General features: G+C 35.7%; 1 protein-coding gene across 3 annotated transcripts in view; it reads left to right on the top strand.

Moving 5' to 3' along the window:
• The window catches only part of TMTC2 (transmembrane O-mannosyltransferase targeting cadherins 2), a 243,499-nt gene extending 233,233 nt beyond the window's left edge, over positions 1-10,266 (top strand). For all 3 annotated transcript variants that reach the window (XM_053977222.1, XM_053977225.1, XM_053977227.1), the window contains one exon: positions 6,888-10,266. In XM_053977222.1, the coding sequence (XP_053833197.1) occupies positions 6,888-7,070 (183 nt within the window). In that variant the 3' untranslated portion in view covers positions 7,071-10,266. The remainder of the gene's footprint in view (positions 1-6,887) is intronic.
• Positions 10,267-12,232: the final 1,966 nt, after the last annotated feature.

Genomic DNA, 12,232 nt, shown 5'->3' with positions numbered 1-12,232 from the left:
GTCTAAGTACATTTTTGTGGGATGTTTTCAGCTGTTGTTAGGATCCACAGCCTATAACAGTTGTAACATGTGCTTTTGCTGATCTCTAAACTGCCCTGCCCTGAGCTTAGATGAAGGCCAATGGTAGCTAGTTTTTCAGTATCAAGATGTAACATGTATATGGTAGTTTGGTTTTGGATAACTATGTTTATAATATGCTGAGCAGTCTTGGAGGGTTGAGGTGAACAAGGTGTTGAGGGAGAAAAAAATCTCCACTGGCTGGAGAACATTGACAGTAAAATGCCCCCTACTGATGTGGTAATTTGAGAAACAAAGCAGACTGCTTGATGCTTCCTTCCTATGCCAAGTCTAGAACTCTTCTTTGACTCACAGCCGTGGGTTTCCTTAATGATGTTGCTATCTTAATCCAGAAGCAAACGGAATAATTTCACGGTATTCTTGTGGATGAAGACTCCCACATCTGTCACCCATAAATAGGAAAAAAATGGTTAGAAACCCTTCCTTCACTTTTTAATTTCTGGCTTTAAATATATGTATCATGTAGTTTGCAATTTGAAATAGAAGAGTCTCCAGTGTTTCAAAATACACAAGATTAGATGCATACAATTTTCATATATATCCTTCTTTCACCAGGTGGGTTGAAGTGTCATCTGCTTTAGGTGTCCAGATGAGAGTATCCAAGTGTAAAAGAATAAATAAACTAAAAAAAAAAACTAAAACAAAACAAAAAAAAAACTAAAACAAAAAAAAAAAAAAAGCACCAAAAAACTAAAAAAACCCATAATGTTTTTGTAGTATCATCAGCTGTTAAGGTGACCAGGTATTAACTCATTTTGGTTTTCTGCTTTATTAGCATAATATATTATCCTCACCCGGGACTATATATGAATAGTGTTCAACAGAAACTATTTAATTACTATTTACTTTTTAAAATATTTTAATTAGTTTATTTATTATTTCTCTGGAGGTCCTTTTTTTCTGCAGGGTGTTCATCTTCCCTGGAATCAATAATGTGTTAATTTGGTAAACAGTGAATGAGATCTCTTTCTGTTTAATAATATTTTAGTAAATAATAGGTATGGTTATTCTCTATTCAGTGTTAAGAACATACTACCCTTAAAGATGATGACTAAATCCAAGGATCCACTCCCCTCCAGAGCATTGGTTTATTGTTCTTTAAATTTATATAGCTATTTATGTTACTCATTCTTAAGGTAATTAGATAGGGACAGAGGTTCCCTTTGCAGCAGAGATGTTTGGGTCCATTTATATGGACTAATACAACAGTGGAAACTGTGCTCTGTTAAACTGTGCTCTGCTTCAAATTAATACTGGCAGAGTAAATGTTTTCCTCTCCATTTCCCCTCTTACCTGTTTAAACTGGAAACTGTTGTTGACACAAAAGCATACTTACTAAAATTGTTCATAAGCAGATTTGAAATTTAAGTGATATATTTAACTTTTGTAGAGGAAAAGTTGCAGAGCATTTTTCCATTTTAAGAGCTTGCAAAGATGCTGATTTTTTTGTTTATTTGTTTTCCAGCAGGACTGAATGTTTTGCTGTCTGGTTTGATGACACAGAAAATCCCTTTCAACTTTGAATTTTAGCTTTTTTATTCTGTCTGATCCATACTTCTTTGCAATACATCCTGTCATCTTGATCCAGCATGTTTTTTGCACCAAATTATGAGTACCTAGACAATTGACTTTTGTTGTCTTAGCCAGCTTACGGGAGATCAGTGTCTTAGCTGTGGTTCATGTACTGTTTGGGACAAAATACCAGACACAGCATATGCAAACTGCAGTTCTTTAGAAGCCCTATAGTGTAGAGAAACAAGTAGAAACATGAGTCTCTCTCCATAACTGCTGCTTGGTTTATCTGAGAACACCACATCACTCTGATAAAATGGTCTGTTTCCATGTGCCACTGACGAATTTACAGTGTTGTCGGTGTATTGCATTGGAGAGTAAGATGCAGCTGGCAGCAATTGTCTCACAGCATGGTCCTCCCCTGCTTTTCCTTCCACCAGTAATAAAAGTTCAAGAGAAAATTTTTGCTATCACTGTAGAAGGATAAAAAAGGGCACAACAGCATATTACTTAGTGGCCACTGATCAGATGCAGCAGTCCACCATGATTTCTCTCATGCCTAGTGAGCCATTCTAGAACTAATAATCTGCTGTTTGACTACTCAGTCATTGTACCACCTATGTGTCTTCAGTTATCAAAGAGAAATATCTGAATTCTTCACCCCTTTTAAACTCAAAGTGCTGGCATGAAATATTCATTTGTGATTGATGTTTTGTGTCCTTCTTTAAATCAAAAGAAATCATTAAAAGAATATGTGTCCTTAATTGCACTTTTTAAAAACAATGCACAGCCTCTGTGTTTCTGGTAGGTTGGCCACACTTATTACAGTATTCAGTCAACAGTCCTGGGGTTGTTTTGAAATATCTATAGTATCAGACACAGCAGTAATTCCTTAAGAGCAAGATGAATTTTGGCAACATCTTTTCAGTGACTTTTTAAAATGGTTAATTGAGAAGTATCTTCCACTTCTGATTCTACTGGGGTAAAAATTGCCATAATTTCCTTAGAAGTACCCCAGCATCAACAAAATACTCTTTCATCTCAGAATCTACTGCCCTGATCTCTGTGGTGTTGAGCAAAGAAGGTCATCTGTAAGCAGAGCTTTGAGGAAAACAATTGTGGATTTCCTTGCTTGTGTTTGGACTGTTCTTTGTTCATACTTCTATGCCATGCAAAAGGTATATTTGTGCTAGATTAAGTGTTTGTGTATTTGTTTCTCTCTCCGTAACTTTGTCACCAGATGACACAAGGGAAAAACAACGCACCACAGCTTTGGTCACGATGAAGAGACTAATTTATTTTCTCTGACTCCAATCTTTTATAGTTCTCAAAAGGTGCCAGTGGATTGGAGGGTGAACGTGCCACCTCTCCAACAACACTGGACAAACTACCTGTACATCAAATTTCTCCGCCTCTATGAAAGAATGCAAAACAATAGGTTGTTTACAGAAAGTTGTGTGGGAAAGTTCTCTACAAGAATGTAAACTCAGAAGGCTTTAGAAAACTCTTGATAATCAGGGCGACAACTTCTTTGACCATGGAGGAGTAAAATTGTCTTTTCATGTTTGGGACTGTACTTCTGCTATGGCATGTGCTGTATGTGGAGCCAGAGATGACAAACAAGAAGGCAGTTAATCTTCTGTATCATTAAGATTGATTCTGTTTGTGGGTCCAATACTACTGTATATGGTTACAATAGAGTAATCCTGAAATACTACTCAGAATTATTTTTAATTATTTGAAGATTCTGTAATTCTCTAATTCTAGGGGGGACTTTTTGATAAGATTTTTGCATGGCCCAGTGCTCTCCTTTTATTTTGGTATTTAAGGGAAAAACTGAAAAAATTGTCATCAATGTAAACCAAAACCACCTCAGGCAACTAAATGCTTGCTTTGCGTTATTTCGTTATTCATTAACTAATCTGTTATTCCTTTTCCCTACTCCCCTTGAGCATCTTCCCTCACCGCCCCCAAAAAACCACTAAGGAAAGAAGCACACCATAATAAAATGCTAATAATGGGAATAATTCCAAATAGACCATAAAAGACAGCATTTGAATAGAAATACCTCAATAGAAATGCCAGTCAGATATTTTTGATGTAAAGCATCTGTCTCAAGAAGGAAATGAAGGCAGGCCTGTTTCTCCTTTCAAGTCTCTGAAGTAGTAGGTGGTGTCATTTGTTATACAGTGCTACAAGTCCCATGTTATTGCAATGGTAGCTGCTGACTGCCTTTGTTAACGTACTGAAAAGTTTTATCAGCTGTCTTTAATAAAAGACAATCTATGTGAAGCAAAACTACAGCAAATGTCTCTTTCTCTCTTACCCTCTGACCATCCTTTTTGAATGCCTGAGAGCAATGCCACTGATGAAGAATCTTGCAGACGTGCAAAATTCTTGTGACTGTTACAATAAACCATAGACATTGGGGTGACTGATATCCTAGAAAGTTAGGGAGCAGTCTTTCCAAAATCCTGTACACTTCCATATTTGAAATGTAAAGGAGATGGAATGAACTTTCAGTACTACCTGAAATGATTTATCAGTTCACATTTTCCATGGATACCTTTGTGTAGAACATTAATGGCCTAGAATTTGTTAGGACTGCAGGAAATCAAAAATGGTGTGTAGAAGTTAGAAAATTTTCATTAAAAGGCATGCAGTTTGTTCATTTTGTTTTTGTTGCTTGCTCTTCTGAAATTATGTATCAAATTAAACACACGATGGTAGAAGAGTTTCTTAGCTAGGCATATAGTCTTATATATATGATGTTTTTTATTAGTCCCATGCACACACCATATTTTCAGAGGGGTATGGAGGAAATGGGGAGGAATTCTGGAAGCCATATGAGACAACTGAGTTATTTCCTGCACAGTAAGTTTTGTGAATGCTGTAGAATTAGCCCTGAGCACATTTAAACATGTGTCTTATTTCTATGAGTTTTTCTAGGTTTAAGATATTTTTAGTCCTTATCCACTGTAAGCTTTGTCTTGGTGCAAACACGCACATAGTTATAATTCAAGTGAGAGGACAGCTCTGTGTCAATAACTTTAAGAAAGCTTTTTCATTCATGAACTCTCACTAAACAAAGTAGGATGACTAGAGGGAGTGGACATTTCTACTCATGATTTGAGAAAATTCTCTTAAACAATCTGAAGTCTAATAATGAATTAGATATGGGGGTATTTAGACAGTCATGTACATGGGAGCTGATTTCCAAATGTTCTTCACTTGAATAACATCAGTTAGCACCAAGAACATCTGCAATTAAGGAGTATATTATTTCATTACAAAACATTATGCAAGACTTGCACTTCAAAGGTGGAGCATACAGAAAGTATGGCTGCCAATATGAGTTACTCATAGCATAGGGGCCTACTTTATCTTCTTTTGAAGAGTATTTAACTGATAAAACTATATAAAACACAGCTGGCATTTTTGTTTGTTTGATTCACAGTAGAATGACATAAGTGACTTAGAGAAGGTGGGAAAAATCTGTCAGGGTAAGGCAAGAAAAAGTAAATCTAAAAATTACATCTTCAGATTCTTCTTCATTAGCATTGTGATGTGTGCAATAAGGAGAGCTGAACTAATTTTGTTTTGCTTAATTTTGAAACTGTAAGCCATTTTTTCTGAAAATTTGATGCATCACAGTTCTTTATAAGTTTTTGTGATGTGTGTATTAATAGGTTAAAAGAAGCAAGAAGAAAGCTGAAAAAATATGAATATATAGTATGAGAATATAAAGTACTGAAATTATCTGAACAACATTTCCACCACAAAATTTAGGTTTTGGACATAAGAATTATAGGGATTTTGTTGGAACTTGATTAAAAAGGATAAGAGTAATGAGCTTTACTTCATAGTGGAGAGGCTTGGAACAAAGGTAAGTCTTTCTTGTCATAATGATTTCCTATTGCCACATCAGTCTGGGAGACCAACTGTAGTACATATTTTATTGGCCTACTACCTAACAGATTTTTATACAATCATCAAATGCTTTGGGTTGGAAGGAACCTTGAAGATCATCAATTCCAACCTTCCTGTCATGAGCAAGGACACCTAGACCAGGCTGCTCAGAACCCCATCAAACCTGGCCTTGAGCACTTCCGCAGCTTCTCTGGGCAACCTGTTCCAGTGTCTAACCACTTTCCTGAAGTTATTGTCACTGGAGAGCTCCTAAAGCATACCAACATACCCTCACAGTAGTCTTGATATGCCATTCACATTTTGAATATTATTTTGAGCAGAACCCTGATGAATGGTGGCTTGAAACACTTACTTTCTGAGGCAAAACTATGTGACTTTGAAAGTGAGTTTTCCTAAAGCTCATTGAAACTTGGGATGACCTGAGGGTGTGAACCATAGTGAACTTTGTATGGTATCTTTTCCCATTTTTCTTTAGAATGCAAAGTACTGGTTTGACAAATGCCTTTACTGTGCTCTCATTAGGATGTGAATAGTGTGCTTGCCAAAAGGTAGGTTAGACTCTTCAGCTTCATAAATGTGCTTTTCTGCCCTTGTAATATTTGTTAATTCCAGTGCAGTGACCAGGCATGCTATTATCATGAAGAACCTATTATTTCATAATGGAATAACCCAGAGATGAAAAATATAAAAACAAGCTAAGCATTTTTTTGTAGCTAAACATGAAAAAAATTCTAGTAACATAAGCTTTTAAATTGATTTTTTAGAAAATTTTAACATTTTTTAAATTAAAATAGCATTTTCCCACCACTGTTAATTTTATTCAATCATCCATTAAGAAATAATTGCCACAACCTGAATCTAAATGGATATCCTAGAACTCCTGGACATCCTTAGAATCTGAGAGCAGACTGTATTTTCTACCAGTTACAATTAAGACAAAGAGAAGAAAGGGATAAGTTCCAATTATTATTGTGTTAACTGTTCCCAATGATTATAAACTCTTTATTGACAAGGGGTTTGATTAAAATTAAATTCTTGTTGGTAATTCACTGTTGGATTACTTTAATTTTCTCTTGGAACCTGTGTTATGCTAACATTACCACATTTAAAGCTTTTTGAATTCTGTGTTTTCTCATTAAAGAGAGAAGTTTTACATCTGTAGGCACTAGAGCTTGACCTGTTTAAAGCACGAACTATGCAGCAGCTGTTCAGAAACTTTTTCTTGTTATATGTATTTGCTTCAATTACTAAATTGCTTCCATGAAAAATCAGCAAACATACGGGAGTAATTTAAGTGGAAGAAGATTGTCTAAAATGAAAAATTGAAAATATTTATAATATTCCTCCTTTTTTTTTATTGGTACCAGTATCCAGCTGCCCTAATGAATCTTGGAGCTATTCTCCATCTCAATGGCAAACTGAAAGAGGCTGAAGAAAACTACCTCCTTGCTCTTCAACTTAAACCTGATGATGTTATCACCCAGTCCAATCTTCGCAAATTGTGGAATATCATGGAGAAACAAGGTTTGAAAACATCCAAAACATTATAATGAAAACTCTGAACTTCTTTTCCTTAAAATGATTAAACCCAAGAACTTGAACTTCCACACAGTTGTCAGGTCAGAGAACTTGCTGGATTTGACTGCAAGGATCAGAGGTCCTAATTGCTGCTAGGAGAAGCTATTCTGCTAGAGAAGTAGAAAAAGGGAGACTTTGAGGGATTCATGAAATACTTGTTACGCAACAAATATGTTTGGAACAATGGCATGTGAGAGAAGTTGTTTTGGTGTATTTGATAAATAATTGTAAATCCCATATTGCTTACTTTTGGGTGGGTACTTGAAATGTATACTGTCATAGAAATATTAAGGGAAAATCACACAGTATACACTAAGCTATATGGGAGTTAAAGTGGTAATAGCAGGTCAAAGTATTTTGCTGATACTTTAACTTATTAAAATGTGTACTAAATCCAATGTGTTTGCAGTTTGTCTTAATGCTGCTGTATCTCACTTTTGAGCCACTTGCTAGCCAATTTCACAGCTTATATGGCCCAGTTTTTTTCAAACCTGTCACATGATGACAGCAATGCAAGTTGTTAACTGAGAATATGCCTGTTACTTCAGCTTGTTAACTAATAGTGCAGTTTTCTTGAGATGCACAATCAAATTTCTGTGAAATAGACAGAATGACCAAGGAGCTGTCTGTATTCTACATCAGATGTAGTACATAGGCTGGTAAAAAAAGACCAGAGGTGTGATTGAGTAATACAAGCAAGAGGGATGTTGGTCCTGATAGCAAATCAGTGTAATCAGACTGTCATCTTAGAAAAAAATAATTGGTATTATAGAATAATGTGTTTGACTTTCTTTACTTTGCTATCAGATAAGTCCAACTTTAAATTGGACTCTGCATATTATATTTTCACAATTACTAATTAAAATGGGATTTGAAAATATTAGTGGGTAGGCTAAAATGAGACTTCATGAGCAACTCAGAGAAAAGGGAATGTTATGCATTGATGAGGCTAGCAAATAACTGAAGGGACTCGATTTGATCATGCTTAAAATAGTGTAGATTAAGAGGAATCAGTAATGGTGGTTGCCAGTTACTTTTCATATTGTTGGTGTTTTAAACAAACGTATTCAGATTCTAACCAAATATTAACATTCTATTTGTATTCTGACACATGCTAGCAGCAGAGCTGTCAAATATCTAAATATGCTTTTGGTGAGGTTCAATTTATTTCTGTTTCAGAATGATTTAGCCTCATTACTGTTTTAATCTTCAGATTTTAAATGTAAAAATAATTTATTTTAAATCAAAGTATATGAAGCTTTAGTAATTGTTTTTTCCAGGCCATTTGTTAACTGCTTTCTTTCTTTGGAATAAGTATTATTGCTTGTAAGAAAATTTACTATTTCATTTAATGGCCCTTTGGTATCTGCTTCTGTATTCCTTTCATAATGACAGATAAAATGTTAAAGTGGTAGAGCACCTTGAACTGAAGCTGCTTCAGGATCTTCTGTTAAAAACTCTTTATTACTGAAAAGGGGTTTGGGGTTTTTAGTTTATGTATTCCTTTTTAACTATTGAGCACCATTCCAACAAAAATGTAGAGAAGAACACCTTGCTGTATTTATTTATTTATTACTTGACTGCAGCAATGTTACCTGCCATTAACACAACAGTCTCTAAGTGTTGCTATTTCCTTTATTTGGTTTTACTTGCATTTGTTTTGTGGTTAGTGTATGTACCAAATGGAAAAGGGAACACTTGAGTTATACTCTACCTTCTTGGTCATTCTACCCTTACACTTGGATTTTAATTCTGTATTAAAATAGATTCAAAGTCAGTATAGTAGAAAAACTGTAGTTATGTGTATTTCCTTTTCTTTCCTCTTGCTCACTAAAATACTATCAGTTGCTAAGTTTACAACTGGCCCACCAGAAGGGCCAGAGGGGCAAGTTTGTTTGGTTTTATGGAGTGTGTCAAGTTTTTCTCAAATAATGTTCTTGCTGGAAAAGCAAAATTGAAGGATCAAAAGTTGAATTTCTACTTGATCATTGAAACCAGTGTTAGAATACAATGGTAGCTTGAACTTATTCTCCTGCTTTGCTGACTTTCTTGGAAAAGATATAGAAATAGATAGTAACTGTACCTGAGCTTGGTATAGAACTGTGGTATCCTGCAGCTTTATTTGCTCAACAGCCATCAAACTTCGATGGCTTCTTGGTCTTAACCATTCACCTTAACCATTATTTGTCTCCTTCAATGCGTACTTATTCTTGTTTGGTAATTGTTATTCATTGCACAAAAGGGGGAAGAGGGGAGCACTCCTGTGATACGATGTCATGCTTAAATTGATGACTGGTTTTGTTTGTTTCTTTAAAAAAAAAAAAAAAAAAAAGGAAGGACTTCTGTAAATTTACCAAGAATGTCCCTGAATACATTTTTTAAATATAAGTCTGGGCTTGATAACTCTCTTCTTTTGGGATAAATTTAAAACATGTTTAAAATACGTCTCTCTGCTCAGGGATTTGTGGTGGATTATTGCAGACAGTGCTAAAAAAAAAAAAAAAAAGAGCACAAGACAAGTTTACTAAATTAAAATTTTATTTTTGAAAAACTGTTATTTGTATAAATTATCAGATTTGTAGGCTTTCCTTTTTGTAGAAATAATTGTTTATGTGCCAGATAAAAGAATTTCAATTTTGTTTTCAATAATAAAGCATTGATAACTAATATCCTGTGTATTCCTTTGTGTTACTGTAACAGCACTTTGGGTTTTTAAATTGTTCTAATTTAATGAGTAATCTTGATTTTTTAATGTATGGGAGTACTGTATAATATAAGCAAAATACAACCTGTCACATTTGACTTTCTTCTATACTCTATTGCAATTAGACTTCAGTGGATATTTCCAAAAGGTTCCCTGAAAGCATTTTTTAATATTTATACTTGCTAAATCTAACCAAAGGGATGTGATAATTATCATATTTGATTATTGTACCTAAACTCTGTAGGAATAAAAGCTGATTAATATATTTACAAAATACTTTTATATTACCATACAAACATGATGTCAGTAAAAATGTTGCTAAAATGTAATCAGTTACAAAAGCTGAAGAGAATATTCTGCCTACGTACAAGGTCTTTTGCATGTATGAGGTCACCTTTTTGTCATGCTGCGATGTCATATGATGAGTTTCAAATCTTCTGCCTTCCTGAGCAGAGATGTTATGAATAAACATGGTCCTTTTGCCTTTTGGCTGTCTTTTAATCTTCTATGGAGAGAGCCTTCTTGGCTCAGTGTAGCTCTAATATTCTTTTATCTTCCTAGTTCTGTTGCATTCAGGTCCTGAGCTTGCTCTATGATTGAAAAACGTGCATGGGCATGAGCAGAGCAGTCTTTTGGTCACTGACTTGCAAGTTCACCTGTCATGCCTTAGTTTTATTGAAGGTCATACCTTCAGGCATTCCTTGCATGAGGAGGTGTTGATAAATAGCAGATGATGAAGGCAGAGTATGCAAAGAATCATCTGAGCTGTGTCACTTGTTTCTTCCAGAAATAGAGTCTAAGCATGGGCTTGAGCTCCTGCTCTGGCACCTTAGCCCTGCGTTCTTCTGTGTGAGATCCCGTTCTGTCTGCCTTGTGCTGTGCTTCCAATGTTTTTGTTCTTCCAAGAATCACACTTTCAGGCAACAGATACATGCTACATCTCCATTTCTGATGAAGGCATGTGACAACTCTCTGGTGATTTTTTTAGTCCTGCTTTCACAGACCCATCTGAACTTGGTCTCTCCAGCTGGTATGGATGGCTGTATCACTTCTGGGATTTCAGCTAGGATAAAGGTAAGGCACTGAATTATTCTGTGTAAGTATACCAGCTCGTTTGGATCTGGCTTGGCACTCTGCATTCCCATAGCAGTTCTGCCTGACAGAGGTGAATGCAGGTAGCATGGGAGAACTGCTTCCAGTTCACATCTGATAACAGGCACCAGTAGCTGAATTACAATCAGATAGGCTCCCTTAGGTAAACTGATCCTGCAATTTGAAAAGTCCCTGCCTCGTTTCACACAGATACTGACCATTTAATCTCCCTGAGATTCAGCAGTGTGATTGAAAGAATGTGGTTAGAGGAAAAGAATACATCTGATGTGTGCAGGGTGGTTATGAGAGAGGCTGGGACCAGAGGCAGACATTTTGGGGGAAATTAGTAAACCATCAGAGGGACAGAGCAAAGAAGGAGCCCTGAAATCGAGTTATTCTAGGATAAATTGTGGAAAAGCATATCCATCAGTAATTTTTTTTTTAATGCTGCAAAACAAAACCCCAAATCTATACAGACTTGTAAAAAGTTGTAAGTTCTTCTGTTATAATAATAAATTGAAACCAAACATTGCCAACAGGAAAAGCTGGCCTTGGAACATAGTATTATAAAGTTCAGGACATAAAAAAATATTCCCCATTGTTCTGGTTTTGCCTGGGATAGCGTTAATTTTCTTCACAGTAGCTAGAATGGTGCTTTGTTTCAGATTTGAGCTGGAAAATGTCACAGGGATGTTTTAGCTATTGCTGAGCAGTGCTTATGCCGTGTCAAGGCCTTTTGTGCTTCTCACACCACCAAACCAGTGAGGGGGCTGGGGGTGCACAAGGAGCTGGGAGGGGACACAGCCAGGACAGCTGACCATGGGGATATTCCAGACCATATGGTTTCATATTCAGCAAAAAAACTGGGGTGGAGTTTGGCAGGGGGCAGCTGTTGCTTGGGAACCATCTGGGTATCGGTTGTTTGGTGTTGAGCAATTGTTTTTCACTTGTATCACTTCTGTTTCTTGGGCTTTATTTTTCTCATGGTTTTGTAATATTCCATTATTATTATTATTATTATTATTATTATTATTATTATTATTATTATTATTATTATTATTATTAATTTTCTTTCCGGTATTACATTTATTTAAATTTTAATTACTAAGTCTTTCCTAAATCAGCCTATGATCTTTATTACTTGTATCATTCCAATTCTCTCCTCCATCCCACCAGGAAAGAGTGAGTGAGCTCTGAGCACTGATAGCTTATTTGCTGGCAGGGGTTAAACCATGATACCCAAGAAAGACTGAATGCATGACTCAAGTTATGCCACTTGATTGGAAGACATTTAAAGTTGAACTTTTATTCACATTTCAAGTCAATGTTTCTCCCTTC

This window comes from Vidua macroura, chromosome 5 (genome assembly GCF_024509145.1).
Source record: "Vidua macroura isolate BioBank_ID:100142 chromosome 5, ASM2450914v1, whole genome shotgun sequence".
Lineage (NCBI taxonomy): Eukaryota > Metazoa > Chordata > Aves > Passeriformes > Viduidae > Vidua > Vidua macroura.
This window is presented reverse-complemented; position numbering and strand designations above follow the sequence as displayed.